The sequence below is a fragment of the Rhizophagus irregularis genome, chromosome 11 (genome assembly GCF_026210795.1).
Source record: "Rhizophagus irregularis chromosome 11, complete sequence".
NCBI classification, from domain to species: Eukaryota; Fungi; Glomeromycota; class Glomeromycetes; order Glomerales; family Glomeraceae; genus Rhizophagus; species Rhizophagus irregularis.
Genome location: NC_089439.1, coordinates 65,322 through 84,173, shown reverse-complemented (window position 1 = coordinate 84,173; position 18,852 = coordinate 65,322). Strand labels below are relative to the sequence as shown.

At 30.5% G+C, this 18,852-nt stretch overlaps 4 protein-coding genes across 5 annotated transcripts; 3 read left to right on the top strand and 1 right to left on the bottom strand.

Moving 5' to 3' along the window:
* Window positions 1–1,620: 1,620 nt before the first annotated feature.
* Window positions 1,621–3,837, top strand: OCT59_002581 (uncharacterized protein; the record flags this gene model as incomplete). The annotated part of the gene is made up of 5 exons (XM_066145012.1): window positions 1,621–1,634; window positions 1,709–2,097; window positions 2,213–2,248; window positions 2,322–3,477; window positions 3,550–3,837. The coding sequence occupies 5 exons, from the start codon at window positions 1,621–1,623 to the stop codon at window positions 3,779–3,781; spliced, it is 1,827 nt and encodes a 608-aa protein (XP_065995772.1). The 3' UTR covers window positions 3,782–3,837.
* A 674-nt stretch (window positions 3,838–4,511) lies between these two features.
* On the top strand, window positions 4,512–5,828 carry OCT59_002580 (uncharacterized protein). Of its 2 annotated transcripts, XM_025316902.2 has the most exons (5): window positions 4,512–4,860; window positions 4,995–5,009; window positions 5,104–5,115; window positions 5,206–5,445; window positions 5,514–5,828. In XM_025316902.2, the coding sequence occupies exons 1-5, from the start codon at window positions 4,617–4,619 to the stop codon at window positions 5,537–5,539; spliced, it is 537 nt and encodes a 178-aa protein (XP_025179397.1). In that variant the 5' UTR covers window positions 4,512–4,616; the 3' UTR covers window positions 5,540–5,828. The 2 variants fall into 2 exon arrangements, with proteins under 2 accessions (XP_025179397.1, XP_065995771.1); XM_066145011.1 differs by having other exon boundaries at window positions 5,206–5,828.
* Window positions 5,829–13,770: 7,942 nt separating this feature from the next.
* Window positions 13,771–14,079, bottom strand: OCT59_002579 (uncharacterized protein; the record flags this gene model as incomplete). Its single annotated transcript, XM_066145010.1, has 1 exon — window positions 13,771–14,079. One exon carries the CDS (start codon window positions 14,077–14,079, stop codon window positions 13,771–13,773), a length of 309 nt encoding a protein of 102 aa, XP_065995770.1.
* Window positions 14,080–16,303: 2,224 nt separating this feature from the next.
* OCT59_002578 (uncharacterized protein) lies at window positions 16,304–17,290 on the top strand (the record flags this gene model as incomplete). Its single annotated transcript, XM_025310727.1, has 1 exon — window positions 16,304–17,290. The coding sequence occupies one exon, from the start codon at window positions 16,304–16,306 to the stop codon at window positions 17,288–17,290; it is 987 nt and encodes a 328-aa protein (XP_025179395.1).
* Window positions 17,291–18,852: the final 1,562 nt, after the last annotated feature.

Genomic DNA, 18,852 nt, shown 5'->3' with positions numbered 1-18,852 from the left:
CTTTTATCACTTTGCCGATCATTTGTCGATCATATAATTTATCATGTCACATTAATTTTGAAGCTATGGTTAAAGCCATAAAATGCTTAGCCAAACTATACTAATGTCTATACATGCTGCCCAAATTATTTTGGGATGCCATAATTATAATTTGGGATGCCATAATTCATTCGGTTTATATATAATTTACTATGTAAAGTGCTAAAATAATTTGGGATGCTATAATTGAATTTGGGATTTTACTTATAATTACAGCAGTCCAAAATAATTTGGGTGGCATGTATACTAATGTCTTTTTAGTAGTATAATTTACGAAAAATAAAAAAAATTATATTGTCAAAGTTAACCTTAAACCGAAATTTTCAATAATTTGATATTTGCCTATATTTGCCGATTATCTGCTAATTTGACTTTGGAGCTTCGGGCGAAGCCACAGATTTATGGGCGAAACTTGAAATTTTCAAAATATATTATTTAGGTATTTAAGAATCAATGGCAAAAATAATTATGTAGAATTTTAGGTAATCAAAAAGTTATCATTGAGCAAATATTTATGAATATTATTAAAATATACATATAGACAAAATTTGTAAAAATTTATTAACTGTTTAAAGAATTTTTTTTGGTAAATTTAGTATGCAGTAAATTTAAATGAATGTTAAATTTGTCTGTAAAATTATTATTATGTAGGATTTTCAACTGAAGTAATTATAACGAAGTGATAAAATTGAATAAATGATCGACAAATGATCGACAAAATTGTGATAAAGTAAAGATGTCCGCTATGCTAATTTTCCCAATATCACTAGTTTTCAAGATATTTTCGTGATTTTTTATCGTTCTCGTGTAAATTTTTACAGAATTTGTTTTTATTAATAAAATTTCGTAAATTGTAATTATCAATGTAGTAAATTATAATAAATTAATTAATCAAGTACATTTTAAATTACATGATAAAGTGCATTGCTACAAAGATTAAAATCCTTATTTATAAGAAAAATTTTTGTTGAGCTGAAATTTTTTTTTTAGGCAACGGAAATTTATGAAAATATTTTTTAAGACCTTTTAAAGCAAAGTAATCAAATCCACCGATATGACCATTTCTCCATATTTGTATTATCTAAGGAGCTTTTTAGAATTTGTAGCCTTTTTGGCAGTTGCTAATGCCAAAGGATTGATTTCAGTATTTTGATGTGACATACCATTATTCGTAAAGACCACAAAAGTCTTTTTAATATTTTATACCCATTCTGCTCTTCCAAATATTTGATTTGAATTCTCTTCTCCCTCCTTTTCACGAAACCAACACTTGTAGACATTAGATTTCTTAGAGTAATAATTGTATGAAATTGATTTTCGCTACGCTTTATTTTTTTTCCGGTCTGTGTTGCACACAAAAAGCCACATTAGTCAAATTCGGTCATTCGTACGACTGAAAAATTACGTAACCTAATTCACTTTTTTTTAATAAATACCCTGAGAATTCGTCGGAGAATCAAAAAATCTAATGAGTAATGATAAAACCACTGATAAATTACTTTTTTACTATGCTTATTAATTTTTTGCTGTATTACGTCACAACAAGCCACCAAAAGTTTATGCAAGAGTCTATCAGTCACGATGTATCCAGAAAAGTATATAAAGTTTAGTTCTCTTAGTTCTCTCAAACTTTCTCAAATTTTTCTAAACTACTACTCGCTTTTAACAGGAACAAAATGATATTGTCACTCAATTGTTTGATTCTAGGACAAGCTTCCGATAAATGTTTCGCTGAAGACATAGGCGAAAAATATTACGATGATAGTAATATTGTAGTCGAGTTTTCCGATTTTAAAGTTTCACACTTCAAAGAGAAGCTCTTCCGTAGAGAAGAAGTAAAAGTTAAAGTTCAAAATACTGGTAAAATGGATCTTTGGAAAGTTGACGGCAAGAAAGTTGATGAAGAAGAAAATAATCTTATAGAATTTAATAAAAGTGACATCAAAGATAAACTCGGAGGCGAAAAGATGAACCCTCGATTCCCGCTTGAAGACTATTTTAAGGCTAAGGAAACTAATACACGGGACATCCATGTCTTCATTGTTTCCACTTCCACTGGTAAGTGTCTCCCAATTTTTTACCTCTCTAACAAGGAAATTGCAGTAACAAAATATTGTGTTCCTTTATTTTCTTGATGCTTATGTAATTGATCTTCTTTTTTTATTGTTTTTAGCCTCTGACTTTCCAAACAAAAGGACAAAGCTCGAAGGTTTGATGTTTTAGATCTAGGCTTGAACTTTAATGTTAACAGCTAACTCACATATTAACTATCTCTATCTTAGATAGAACATCAGATTTTTTAAATTTGCTCTTGTGTCCCTTTGATACTGAAATTGATTGTACTAATGTTGAGCAGTTCCTTTCGGCAAAACTACCACTTAAATTGCCATGTTTTCCTGGTTTAGTTATGGGCTATACTGACGTAATTGAAGACACATTTTCAAGCTCTATTTATTCTTCTAGATTAAGTTTGATTGTTGGTGAAGTTATGAGCGCATCATTTAAACAAATTTCTGGTGGGGAGGCAAGAACTTTGGGAAATATTGATGTTCATATTAGGAAAATTATTGAACTTGCCCAAGAATATGAAGAGAATTGTAGTGATTTAGATTTGGATCGTAACAAGACAATTAAATCTACAACCACTACCACAGAGCATCCGAGAAGTCGACCAGATATGACAATCTATTATAAGAACGTGCTTTTTATGATGGGTGAGGAGAAAGACCTTGATGGTAGATTGGAAGCTGCAGAAAAACAATTAGATGGATATTTTGACTTTTGGAATCCACTTGCCTTTGGTAAACTGCCATTTGTTATGGCTTTTGTAGCAGCCGGTATAAAATTGCAATTTTACTATTATTATCCGAACAACAACAATGTACCAGTACGTGTGAGAATTGGTAACACTATAAATCTTGGAACTACAAATCGAATGAATAACTTTAAGGCACTTCAATATACAATTAATGCTATTCGGATTATTCGGACTTGGGATCTCAAGCAGTATATACGACATCCGGAGATAAAGTTATATGAAGTGATCCAACGAAGAAATGGAACCACTGTCACAATAAACCCCAAAAAAGTAATTAAAAAATTACATATAGAGAAACGAGAGCCCGCCTATAAAAAGTTTCTTAAGTTTTTTTACGAAAATATTTTTCCAAAATTTGACAATTATAAGTTACTTGAATCAAAATATCATGCAAAATGGATAATTTTAGAATTTGCACCAGTTGGATATATGGCAATTCCTAAAGATGAAGATGAGCTGCGATATGCTATATGGAGTGTACTTAAAAGTGTAATGATCCTTCACGCAAATGAGATTGTTCATCGGGACATTCGTTGGGAAAACGTCATGAGACTTACAGATAATAGTTGGGTTTTAATTGACTTCGAAGAAGCTGCTCCAATCGGAAGAGGTAACCGAAGGTAATAATGATAGATTAATGGGCTTATTTGGCGTGTATCAAATATTAACTAATTTTTACTATTTTGTTATAGTACACCTATATTAAATATTGCGGCTCCGGAATATAGAGGTATGGAATCCGATCCATGCCGAGCAGCAGGTGATATCTGGATGATTGGAAACCTTTTGAACGATTTAAGAATTCTTCAAATTCAGCTTTCTGCAAGAGCTAGAAATTTTCGGGATAGATTGACACAACAAAATCATGATGAAAGACCATCTGCAGCAGATGCTATTGATGACGACTGGTTTAGCGATATGTAAAGACAGTATTTCTCCATGCTATATTTGGTAAGCAGCTACGTAATATAAGATTATTGTAAAAGAAAAAAAGTAAAGAAAAAAATAACTAAGCTTTGGGGTATCAAAATGATATAATACAACAATTGCTTGACAAACAAAAAAATTAATATGCAATGAAAATCGCATCTTTATTATTTTTATTATTTATGTAAAATAAATGAGTAGTGAATATTTAAAGGGAGGAAGTATGATTCAGTCAAAATGTTCTATCATATGTTTCAGTTATCTGATACATGTGGAAGTTGCAATCCGTGTACAAACGCAGTAACGCTAATACTCATGCCTTATAACAAACATATGGCGCAGAAAATCAAATAAATTTTCCAGGACGGGCTGTCTCAGAACAGTGCCATCGGTTCGTTTAATTTAATTCATCACGGAAAACTTCTCTTACGGAACTTAACCTTTTACATGGACTATTTGGATGGGAGTGAAACGAGATAGCGATATTAGTGATAGAAACAAATTAGTTATAAATAATATGAGAGAGCTGGGACTCACATTAAATGGCCTAGGATCCTCGTACTCCCTTTCTCTTTGATAGCATCATGCATTTCATTCGCTACCTTTATCATCTTATGTATCTGAAAAATTAATAAAACTTCGCCTGGGAAGAAGTGATTGGCGTTACAAATTGTAACGCGCACGTGATTTTTTATCTGAAAGATGTAAGTCACATAACTGATTAACTAATCAATAAATCTAATAAATCTCTGATTTTTCATACATTTGCTTGTGTGAATCGAATTTCTATAAGTTCTCTTTCTTATTTTATGAAAACTGTGGAACTATTGAAATGTCACTCCCTTCGGTTGATGATATAAAGAAAGGATGGAAAAGGGATGACATAATCACTTTCTTACAAATTGAGGGATTAAACTTGGACCTTGACAAAGAGGACATTGGGATAATCAGAAATAAAAAAGTTAGTGGTAAAGACTTTCTCAGCTTGACGACAGAAAAACTTGAAAATTATGGATTGCAACCAGGGCCTGCTTCTAGAATCGCAGAGCTGGTCAAGGAAATCAATGGTGAACAAGGTGAATTACGAGATAATTTTTCTTGTCTTCTCTGTTATATTTGCCAATAATACCAAATACTTACTTATTCTTGTGCTTTTCTTTTCTGCTTTTTATCGTCAAACTGACCAAACAATACATTCATGCTATTATAGAGCAATCCATTTCTGGTAAGTGAGTCATAATAAACTTGGTCAACGTGAATGAATGAGACATTGTTCTAACTTTTCATTCTTGTTATTTAACAATCAAAAATACTTAAAGTTGAGAGTAAGAGTAAGTATCTGCTTTCGGATATATACTTTTTTTCCTGTTATCATTTCATTAAGAGGATGTTTAATAACTTGTACTATTTCTTATTTCTAGACATATACTTTCAATATTACGATTCAATAGTAATTCCTGAAAGTTACAACAGTTGGACTAATTTTAGGGAGTTATTTAGCCATTTTGGAACTGTTTTCGGTCTTGAAGGCTTTATTATAAATTATGTTTTTGTTATTGGTAAAAAAAAAGTGGATTTGACTTCAAAAAAAGACTTCATAGAATTAGTTAAACAAAACAGAATTTCAGTTAGAAATTCCGTCAAAATATTAGATGTGAATGGTATGATATTTCAATCATTAGTTGATTTTGAATAATTCATTAAATCAACACTTAACCTTACTTTTTAGGCTATGGATCACATACAGAATTATAGATGGTTTACCAACATCATTAAAGTTGGCTGATCCAACAAGTGGCACAAGTATAATAGCAATAAACCTGCTTTATATTTCAAGATATGTGCTAAAATGAGATAATAAATTATAATATCAGTTTTTACTAACGGCTCTACTATTTATCACCACATGGTAATAAATAATTATTCATCACCATAATCAGATAAGGTGATAAATAACTATTTGTCACTATAAGTTTGCAACTATTGTAATATATTTTTATTATATATTAATTAATAAAGAAATTATCTAACTGTTAAAATACAATGATTTTATTACATAATCCATAAACCAAGTATTCTGACTCTAACCTTAGGCTGCTCCAATTTGATAGTTTGTTTAACGTTCTAACTTTATATAAAAATTGAGGGTCAAATTAAGTAAACATTTAAAAATAAACATAGTTTTTTCTTTATCACTCAATGCATTTTTACTAAAAATACATCTTAATTTATTACAGATAATGCAATTAATAAGTTTACATATATTACTTTTATTAATTATACCATTTTCTTTGGTAGATTCAATTACACTGGAAAGAAATTCTTTTAAATATTATACAGATCGGTGATGTTATTATAAGTCACATGATATAACATATGTTTGTTTATTTTTAAAAATTTTTCAAAAATGAGGGGGGTGGGGTATGTTAAACAAACTATTAAATTGGAGTGGCCTTAATGCAATTATAATCTAATGCACTAATCCTAATCCTAACATAATAAATAATTCTAACGCACTGATCACACAATAATACCAATATATAAAAACAATAATTGTTAAATTAACTTTTTAAATGGATATATTGATTAGATATTCCTTATTTAATTTCCTGAGTAATATATTACAACCAGTATCAGAAGACAAGCGAAAACATCCATATGTTATAATAAAAGATAAAAACAATAAAGTCTCAATAGGATTTGTTAAGAAAAGAACACATATAAAGAAAAATGGTGAAAAAATTGAATGTTTAATCATAAAAGTTTGCAATATTGAAATATGTTTAGATAACTCTCAAAAAGCAATTATCCAGAAACAGGAATATCCAAAAATGATTACAATAACCCAACATAATGTATTAGTATTACCAATTTTTATTTGTTTGTTAACAGGTGCAATCACACATGTCGACTGATATTATATATATAGTGGAATCACTAAATAGAGCCAAAAATATTTCAGTAAATATTAATATATAACAATTGGAAAAAACATCTACAATTAATTTGAATAAAGACAATTTAGGCTTATGGATTAATCGATGGATAGAACAAGATGCACTTAAACAAGAACTTACAAATATAAGACATTAGTTAAAGTTATTAAAAAATATTGAATATTATATAGATGGATCACTAGCTAATCAAACTATAAGTAATAATGATCTTTCACATATAACAGATAATATTACTGTGGATTTAGGAGCAGCATTCTATACAAATAATAAATTAGAAGAATTTTTAGTATACTTATGTCTATCTTTATGGCCATCATCAATCAGAGCAGAAATAGTAGCTATTTTCTTAGCATTGTTGACAGCACCAAAAAATTCCAATGTAACTATTTATACAAACAGTTTAAGTGCTATAAATTCAATTAATTCAGCTTTTAATTCAATAACTAGAATATAGCTTAAAAAGACTAATAACTTAATCATTATTAAAATAATTATATTGATCAGAGAAGCAGCTATAAATTTAAAGCTGGTTAAAATAAAGGGTTATAGTAGCATAACAGGTAATGATATAGCTGACAAATTAGCAAATGTAGAAATAATTTATTTAGGAATAATGTAGATTTTATTAATAATATATTATCTTACTTTCCTGTTTTTATAGATAATTCTATTGAAGTTAATATTAGAAGATTTATTTTGAAAATATTAGCTACAGGTGAAGCAGGACTCCAGACATCATATATATAACTCATAACTGATCTGCATAAATTTAAGTACTTTTTGCTCCTGCTAAAATAGATTTAATTTGCTAAAAATCAAATTATCACATTTCAAATCTATACTAATTTGCTAAAACTCAAAATATGAGTTAATAATCTTTTTTTTTATTATCAATAAAAAAATAAATGATTAATATAAATTAAACTGCCAATTTTTATAATTAAAATATGTAGATTATAGATAAAATAATAATTAATAAAAATAATAAATTAAATAAATAATTATTAAAAAATAAAATGTTGCGAAACTAAACGGATGGGTTTTGGCCTGCATTATGCTTAATTTTTGCCGGAATTATACTTAATTTTGGCCAAAATATGACTCGGACCCTGAAACTAATATTTTTAAAAATATTATTTATAAAGTTAAAAACAAAGGATAAGTTAAATTTAAAAAAAAATACCAATTTGCTCAAATATAAAATATGACTTTGTAAAATCAATACAATTTGCTAAAACTCATAATTATGACTATTAATTAATTTTCAATCAATTTGCTCTTTCTAAAATTATAAGTTTAACCTAATTTTGATTGAATTTGCTAAAACTCAAATGTGAGTTATATATGTGATGTACGGGGAGGGTTATGGTGAGACTACTGAATGAATCGGTATTAAAAATAATCAGGAATTATGTTATGAAAATGATAATCAGATAGACTGAAAAGTTACTTAGCTTATTTTCCATTATTGCAAGGGATTTTACTGCATTAGCATGCGACTTAACTATTTATGGACTTTTATAGCAAAATTATTTCACAAATCCTTCTTTTAGGATCTATTCTAGCAATAAGAAAACCAAGACTTTACAAAGAAATGAAATGCAATAAGAAGGAAAATTGGAATTATTTATTTGAATGTCAGGCATATGAGGTGGCTTGGAAAAAAATATGGGAGATTACAACAAAAGAATCTATAATTATATGTTTGAAACAAAAATAAATTAAAGGTTAAGGTGAAGATTTTATTAGAAAAGTATTATAAAACATACTAGAAGTTACAGCAAAATCAAAAAAATTTCAAAAGTTTCAACAGTTGGCATTAAAAGTAAAAGTCGAAACTTTTCTAATAATAAAATTACAAAAAGACTTTAAGATATCTTTTACTGAAGCACAGATACTTATGGCTAATATTTTAATTAGATTTATTTTAGCATTTAAAGAATTAATATGGAAACCAAGATGTGAACAAGTTATTTTATAGAAAAAAAGAAGAGGCATTTCTAGAACAAATAAAATTACTTCAGAATTCAAGGGAAAGGACAATTCAAATTAACCTTCAGAATCAAAAGTAAAGAACAATGCAAATAAACTTTCAAATAAAGTTAAAAATCTACAAACAGAAAAAATAGATCGATTACAGAGGTTAGTCTTCTTAGTAAAGAAATCAATAGATACCTTTGTAAGGAAATACATATGTGAGGATTGGATTCTAATAAAAAAGAAAGTTGATAAGATTACATTATACATAAGCAAGAAATTACTGTATTGATAGTTCTAAAATAATATTTTTATTCTGTTCTCAATTATATTTATAATTTTAGACATATATTTTCACTGGTCAAAATTGAGGTTATCAAGTACAAATCGGGTTATACATGCCACCCAAATTATTTTGGATTGCCGTAATTATAAGTAAAATCCCAAATTCAATTATGGCATCCCAAATTATTTTGGCACTTTACATAGTAAATTATATATAAACTGAATGAATTATGGCATCCCAAATTATAATTATGACATCCCAAAATAATTTGGGCAGCATGTATAAATCAGGTACCAGATAAGGATCCTGAACAATACTGATATAACTCATATTTGAATTTGCGTAGAGTTTATATTAAAATTTTTCAAAGTTGCGTATTACAGGGGTATTTTCAAAATTTTATTGTCCTATATACCCCTGTTTTTAACATATACAGGTAAAATGCTGACCAATCGGGTACCTACCTAATAGTGAATTTAATTGTCTCTAAAATCTTTGATCGATTAATTGATTATTTTACGATAAGTATGATCGATCAATTTAATTGATCAAAATAGTAATCATCCTGTATTTATATTAAATTTTAAATTTTGTTTAATATATCATAATATCAAAAAATTTATTACAAAAATTTATAATTTATTATTTATTAAATATTATTCAAACTATATTATTTTATATTATTTAAACAGAAAAAAAAGTAGTTTACTTACAGCTTTTGGTAAAAAATTTTAATATTAATAGTATCTGCTTATATACTAAAATTAGAATTTTTAAAAAATTATTTAAATAGAAATTATCATATAGTTATTGATTGATTGTATTGATTAATTATATATTTGATTGATCATAATTAATTGAATTCTAAATTTTGTGATCGATTAATTGATTGATCAATCAATCATCGATCATAATCAATATAATTAAATTTCCTACTACCTAATTGGTAACTTTTTTTTTGATCGGTCACCTGATTTATTCAATAGTTAGAAATTGGTGTACACTTCAATCAGATATCAATCAGATTAATACCCGATTGATAACTATCTTTTAGTTTAAATTTACCAATTGATAACTATCGTTTAGTTTAAATTTACTGATTGCTCTCTTTAAAACAAATAGTGACTGATTGTTAGTAATTTATAAATTTAAAACAAATTGTAATCCAATTGTTAGTAAATTATAAATTTATTTATCAGATAACTTATTTTAAATGTAAATGAACCCTGTTTTATTACAAATGAAATTGTCTATTAATTGGTATGACTGCCATATAAGTAGTTGGATTTCATGTGCCAACTGTAAATTTGCTAGGTAAGAATCAACTGTATATGTTATGAATTGGCATGATGGCATCTCTAGATAATTTGTGGAAATCATATTTCCACAATTTAACGTTGCAACTTTTATCATCCCAATTGCCGATTCTGCAATAAAACCTTATTTTCTCATTTGGTGCCTATAAATATCAGTTGATAAAAGCAAGTTGATGCGTCTTACGACTGATTGGCAGCTGAACTATATTCTCGAAATAATACTGAACATAACCAGGGTAAATGTCTATAGACTTATCGTCCTGTATAGATTTGGCCAGAATATATAAACTTTTTTGATATTAGGGTGCATTTTTGACCCAAAAATTTTGGCAGCAATCCGAATACGACCAAACTGGGTTACAATTAGCAATACAACGATTGATTAATTGGAATCTCCTGACGATAAATCACTTGAAGCTAAATCAGCAATTGATGTAAAATTCCAATCGTATATATCATTATAATATTTTACCAATAGTTCATATGCAATTTAAACAATTACAGGCTCGACCAGTTCGTAATCCACCAGTCTATACATCAGGAAATTTGTTTAGGCGTAATTTAGTGTAATATTTCGAAGGTGGTGTAAATTTTCGAAATATTACACTAAAAACGTAATATTACAAAAGTTTACGCTCTTAAATTTAAATAATTATAGTAATTTAAGAATATCTCACTATCTACTGATCCAATCAAGACAATCTATAGCTCATTGGAATCAGCTCATCAAGACGAATCGAATGGTAGTAAAATCGCATTTCTACAGTTGATAGAACGCTCTATAGTATACAATAAAGTTTTAAATTAATAGAAAGCCATCTATCGAACATAAAGATGCAATTTTACCACCATTCGATTCGTCTTGACGAGCTGATTCCAATGAGCTATAGATCGTCTTCGATTGGATCAGTGATAGTGCAGATATTTTTAAATTACTATAATTATTTAAATTTAAGAAAGATAAACTTTTGTAATATTACGTTTTTAGTGTAATATTTCAAAATTTTACACCACCTTCGAAATATTACACTAAATTACGCCTAAACAAATTTCCTGATGTAGATAGCAGATTAAACCTGTTCGACCAAAACCACAGAGACGTGTTATTAAGGATCATCAGGATCCTGATTGGGATGATGGTTATATAGAACCTGATGTTGGTGACAATCCTGATGCTCCTGTTATGACTTTGGATGATCATCAAAATACTATTAATCTTATTATGGGATATAAACGTGAAACGTCTAAAATACTTACAAATCAACTTCAGAAGGCTAAAGATAGATGTGATGATCTGGATTTAATCCAAGCAATGAGAAACCTTGATCTTAACGATGATGCTATAGACATTCACACGTCAAATGATCAAAAATAGGCAAAAAAAATGGCGCAAATCGCATAAACTATTCGCAAATTTGTATAAACTATTTACAAATAGTATAGGTTAATTCGTAAATAACCAAAAACAGCCAAGAATAGCCAAGAATAGCCAAGAATAGCCACTGCTTTTCGTGCCATTTTTTTTGCCGATTTTTAGCATTTCGACCTGTGATTGATACTGCGAGTTTTAGTGAAAAGGTAGATTGAGAGAAAAAGATGGTGATGTCTATATGGTTCGTGTTGAGTCAAAAAAAAGTAGGTTCAAGTATCTCAAAACTTCTTAAGTCGTTCCTGAATAAGACAGCAGTTAGCTCTTCTAGTGTGTCCTTAAGGGGCAAAGCAACCCCTGTTAAGATTCCTGTGAAAGTTACTGGTAGTAAGTCTACACCTGCAAAAGCTGTTACTAAGAATAACTTATTAAGCCTATTAAGGTCTGCAGACTTTAGGAAATTACTCTGTGAGATTCTTTAGGAGGAGTTGAAGTCTGCTAGTAAAATTATGGAAATTCCAGAGGTTCAGAATTTAGCTGAGGAGGAGAAAAGGATATCAGGAAAGACGATCCTATGGATATTGACATAACTCATTTGAAGAATACTAAAGATCTTTTAGCATTGGATGGGAAGGTCAATGGGATAGCAATTCAGTGTTTAGCAGATACTTGTGCTAATGCGTCTTTTATTCAGAGAGAAGCTGCTGAGGAATTAGGGTTGGATATCGACAAGAGTATTACACACAATATATCTGGTGCTCCGGGAACAGGTAGGACATACGGCATGATAAAGGGTGAGTCGCATGTAACTTCATAATATAATTATATTATGAAGTTACATGCGACTTAGCAGGTTATGAAGGTAACTTCATAATCTGCTGGTGTCTTTATAACATAATGGTATCTTCATAGTCTATCGGTAACTTCCATAATATAATGGTAACTTCATAGTCTGCCGGTGTATTCATAATGTATCTTCGTAGTCTGCCAGTGTCTTCATAATATAATGGTGATATCATAATCTAATTTCATGATCTGGTGGTAACTTCATAACCTATTATTCATAATCTGATAGGAACTTCATAACCTACTTATGGGTAGTTTCTTTGCATTTATAATATTGTTTCAACTGTTTTCTGTATAATATAGTGGTGATTTCATAGTCTAACGGTGGTTGGGAATGCTTTAATTTAATGGTGATGTCATGATCTAACGGTGACTGCTTTCTTCTTGCTCCTAATTCGTTTACATAATAAATTCTACATTGTTGGTATTGGCTTTTTATCCTTGTTTGAATGCCTGGTTCCATGTTGAGGATTCTGACGCTCTGTGCTTGTTTGGATGCTAGTTCTATATTGAGAATTTACGCATATTTGGTTGCCTTTCTAGATGCTGAAATAGTATAAAAAAAGGTGACGGGTGGCGCAGTAGATCTGCGATTAATTTTGGCTGATATTATACCATAATTCTGGCTGATCTTTAGAGCACATGATTTGAAGATCCTGGTGACATGATAGTGTCATGGTAGTATTATGGAACTATCGTGGAACTGGTAGGGAACTATCATAGAACTGTCATGAAACTGGCAAGGAGCTAGTGTAGTAGGGCAGAAATTTTACTGGATCAAGACAGTGTGTATGCTATTTTTTTTGAGCATCCCTATGAAAATTCTCCGTCCCTATAAGAAAAATTCATAGGGACGCTTATAGGGACAATCTTGATATCATTTTTGGACTTCTTAGCTTGATTTATTGAGTTCTTTATTACTTGTCCCTATGTTCCTATGAGTCCCTATGAAATATAAAAGTTCTAGGAAAAAAAAATCGAAATTTTTCTATGGTATACCAATTGGGCAAATATAGTCATGTATATGGTTGATATAATTGATATATGATCAATATATGGTATAAAAAAAAGTAAAGAGTTCGAGAATTCATAGGGACTCATAGGGACATAGGGACAAGTAGTAAAATTGCTTTCCCAGAGTTCTAAAACTGGAAAAGAAGATACTTCTAGTGTCCTTGTTAAGTTTTTTTGCCGTCCCTATAAATTTTTCATGAGGCCAAATTTTTGATAAATCATTAGGGCCAACTTATAGCATTAGGCTTTTTCATTTTATCGAGAGCCTGCCCCAATGCCTCTGGAGTTTGCCCGTTCTGAAGCATCTTAGCCAACTTCTTCCGGTGATAATTTGCTTTCGAATAGGACTTATTTACATGCAAATTACAATATCCATATTTTGATGCTATCGGTCTTACACACCCATCTTGTTTGCATAGAGGTCGCTGGTGTCTTTTCCAGTGAATACTACACCCTTCTGGTCGCGTATTTCCATTCCCACAAACTATTCCTTCATTAGAGGGATACTGGCAAATGTATTTACCGCCCATTAATATTATTCTTGGATAACACTTTGATATCTATAATAATATTTATTTTTATTTTAAACTTTTTTGTTGGGGTATTATACCAAAATGATATACTAGATAACATATCCGAAAATTTTTACTATGAGCCAATCCAAGCTTTCAGAGTTTCTCGACGTTCCCACCCTTTTTCACCCAAAGGCTGAAAAAAATAAAACAGAAGGCCAGGTAATTCGCTATCCTGGTGAAAAATACTTGTCGGGCATCCTAACTCTGAATGATATAGTTGCAGAAAATGATGATGGATTAACTGTAATCTTTGACGATGCTCTATCCAGTTGCCAAAAAATTCCATTCATGGCTATTGATAGTGAAAGGTCAACAGAAAAGATAAAAGGAATGTACCGCTATGTATTGCATCTTTATGGTCGCCTTATTAATGGTCAAAAGGTACTGGTAACTCTTATAGGAATTCAGGTTTTCTTTGACATTCTCGTACCAGACGGAGAGACTCCAGATGAATGTGAAGAAAAAGTGAGCGAAATTCTCTCTGGCATTGTGAAATCATTTAAGACGGAGCATATTAAAGCATTCCCTTTCCGCGGATACTATGTAGAAAAAAAGCCATATTTACGAATTTATACGAATAGCACTGGGGAGAGAAAGAAAGCCATTATAGCTGTCCAAGATAATAATTTTGAAACCGCTTCAGATGATTTATACTCATTCCACCGAAAGGTGGCTCGAGAAAATGGAATCCAACTCTCTGGGTGGTCTACATTAAACAAATATATATGCAAGAAAGGCAAGCGGATCAGCCCGCTCTATTCACATGAATTCTATGTATCTATAGAAGATTACTGTCCGCTAGAGGATTTCACAACAATAAGTGACCAATTCCCTATTTCAGCTCTCTTACGGGATCGTACTCTTGTCCTCACATGGGATATAGAAACGCAATCACAAGAGTTAAGTGAATTTGCCGAAGTCCTTAATTTGAAACAAAATGTCTTTATGATTTGCATGACACTGCATTGGAAAGATGATTCAAAACCGCTAAAGCAAATATGTCTTGTTGACGTTGAGACAGAACCAGATCCACGCTGGATCACAATCGTATGTGGAAACCAAGAAAATCTGCTAAAGACATTTGCTCTCTGCTGGCGAGCATTTGCCCCTGACATCCAAGTTGGGTTTAACGATTCAGACTACGATTGGCGTTTCATTATGGAAAGAGCCTATCATCTCAACATTTTTGAATGGATGTGGGAGCGAATGACAGGAAGCTTTAAATTGTCTGAAGAAATAATAAAGTGGAATTATCATGGAAAAATAGGAGCGAAATCTGAAAATACTTTTAAAAAGAAAGGAAAGAAAAAGAATAATGAAAACACAGATAGTGAAAATACTCTCCACATTCTTGAGAATGGAGAGGAGGATACGGAAGTCAAAGAATTTCTGGGCGGTCCGATTAAAATCAAAATTTCTGCGGAAGATAATTTCTTTTCCAGCTTCCTTAAACTGCCAGGATGTGTACCAATTGACGTTAGAGTTTGTCTCAAAAAGCGTTATTCCCGTTCTGAAGTCGAAAAGGAAGGCTCACTTAAATTCTTCTTACAAAAATGCAGTCTTGACGCTAAAGCTGACATGCCATACGATAAAATGTGGAAAACCTATTCAGAGGCGAAAAGGGACCCGTCCCCATCAACTGCAAGAAAAATGCGGGAAGTAGCATATTACTGTATTATAGATGCACTGCGTTGCCAGGAGCTTTTGGTAAAGCTAAGTCAAATAAATGAATACAGAGAAGTCGCTTCTATAGCTTATGTATCTTTATTCGACACACACTATCGCGCAAATGGAATGAAGGTACGAAACCTTCTAGGCTCTTATGCTTTTAAACGTGATATGCTATTTAATGTAAGGATTTCTAAAAAGGTGGAAAAGGGTAAGTATTCCGGTGCATATGTTTTTCCACCTAAAAAAGGTATCGAGACGAAAAGGCCAGTAACGGGTTTGGATTTTACATCTTTATATCCAAGCCTTATTATGGCCTATAATCTCTCTCCAGAAAAATTTATATTTAATCCAGAGAAGGCTGTCATTATAAATAAAAAAGAATGGAAACACTTTACACGAGATTAGCTTTCCATTCAATAAGCGCACTATTCAAGCTTAGTGCATAAGACATGATAATCGATCTGAGAAGAAAAGTTTATACCCGACCGTATTAGAGGAATTATCTGCGATGAGACTAGAACTTAAAGCGCAACTTGCCTCATTAGGAAAGAAGAAGATTCAACTTGGAAAGATAATAAGTTCGTTGAAAGAAAAGGGTAAAAGAATCCCTGAGAAGTTAGATTTAGAATATAAAACTCTTTGCTTCGAACATGACTGCTTGGATTCAAAGCAGAAAGCTATAAAGCTATTTATGAATACCTTTTATGGAGAGGCCAGAAACCCATTATCTTCAATCTTTCTCCATGCATTGGCCGGAGGAACCACTTCCGCTGGTAAATACATTATCAAACTCGTTGCAGAATATGTGGAAAAGAAAGGCTTTAGAATCAAATACGGGGATACTGATTCTTTGTATCTTACATGTTCAGATAAGTATTTTGAAAAATGCGATGAAGCCTTTTCCAGAGGCGAACTTTCTAAAGAAGCGTACTGGACCGAAATGGTCAAAATTACTATGGATGTAATAAAAAAGTTGCGCGATCAGAATAATGCCTATCTTAGGATAAAAACCAGCACATCTTATCTTAAGATGGCTTACGAAAAGGTATTATTTCCTGTCTGCTTTACTGGCAAAAAAAAGTACTTTGGAATTGGGCATGAAGATGAAGTAAACTTTAGACCAGATGATCTCTTTAAGAAAGAAATTGATACTGTAAAGCAAGGTAAATTCCAGCTTCTCAAATTCATCGGAGAGAAGATTATGAGAGAGGCTATGGATATTAATAATACACGTTCAATTCACAATATTGTTGAAGATACTCTTAGAGAAGCCCAGAACAAGGAATGGGATTTCAATGAATTTATCGTAATGGGTACATGGAAGCCTAAGAAAAATAATCTCTGCAATAATCGCTTTATGAAACGTATAAAAGAGAGAAATGAGAGGATTCCTGATCCCGGCGAACGCTTTCACAGGTCGAACAGATGTCATTGTCGCAAAATTTGCCTGGAATTTTTCTGGCAAATTGAGAATTATCCCGGTAAATTGGGGTAAATTGTGTTACAATTTTGGGATAATGGAGGTCTTACAATTTGGCAAATTTTGTTAAAATGGCGGAATTCCTACAGAATTCCTAATTCAAATGTTGAGAAATTTTTCAGTAAATTATCATTAAATTGTGGGAAATTTTAGGCAAATCTTTAGTAATGATATGCAAACGAAGTGCAAATTGTGGTGAATTTAGTTAAATTTTTAGTAATTTTATGCAAACGTAATGCAAATTGTGGTGAATTTAGTTAAATTTTTAGTAATATTATGTAAACGAAGTGCAAATTGTGGTGAATTTAATTAAATTTTTAGTAATGTTATGTAAACGAAGTGCAAATTGTGGTGAATTTAGTTAAATTTTTAGTAATGTTATGCAAACGTAATGCAAATTGTGGTAAATTATAGTGAATTTTTAGTAATTTTATGCAAAAGTAATGCAAATTGTGGTAAATTGTAGTGTATTTTTAGTAATGTTATATAAATTGTTAAAAATTTAGGTGAATTTTTCAGCAATGTTGTGCAAACGTAATACAAATTGTGGTAAATTTTGCATTTTTTCGGTAAATGTTAGCTAAACTTTTGATAATTTAGTGAAATTTAGGATAATTTCGGACAATTGAGTGAAAATGTTTTACTGATTTTGGACAATTGAGTGTAAACGGTATAAATGCAACATTTTCAGAGACAATTTAGTGAAATTTTGGACAATTGAGTGAAATTTAGTAATAATTTTAAACAATTTAGTGTAAACTCCATGACAATTTAAAACACTGTTTTAATAATTTCACATAATTTATTATAATTTTATTTATTAATAAATGTACAATTATTATTATTTAACGATAATCTATGGATAATCTGCACCTCTAATTCATTCATGTATCAAATGTCCAGTGCCAAAGTAGAAGCCAGTGTAAACCTAAAAAAAAGAAAAAAATGAAGCGTTAATAAACGTTTCGTTGAAAAAAATCAAAATAAAGAAACATTTCGAAGTATATACCTTCGAAATGTTAAATTCCATACGTTCAAAGACCGTTGAACCTAAAAAATAAAAAAACGAAATATTAATATACGTTTCGTTAAAAAAAATCAAATAAAAAAAATATTTCAAAGTATACCTTCGAAATATTGAATTCCGGTTTGTCCAATGAGCCGCCAAACCTAAAAAATATAAAAAAAACAAAACATTAATATACGTTTCGTTGAAAAAAATCAAAATAAAAAACAAATATTTCGAAGTATACCTTCGAAATGTTCCTTTCGTTTTCACTGTTCCCTTTCGTTTCTCCCATTCGTTTTCACCTTCCCCGTTCATTTTCATCTTCCCCTTTCGTTTTTCCTTTTCCCTTTTCGTTTTTTCCTTTTATTTTCATTTCCTCTTCCCCTTGTGTTTACTCTTTCCTTTTCGTTTTACCCTTTTCCCCTTTCATTTCATCCATTCCTTTACGTTTTACCCTTTCCTTTTCGTTTTATCCTTTCCCTTAAAGTAAAATGAAAAAGAAACAAAAATTTAATAAATTAGATAAACAAAAAAAATGAAAAATTCCCCTAATTCCCTTTCCCTTATT

What these genes read in the sequence shown, in the direction of transcription:
- OCT59_002580 (XM_066145011.1), top strand. Translation starts at nt 4,617, where the DNA reads ATGTCACTCCCTTCGGTTGATGATATAAAGAAAGGATGGAAAAGGGAT.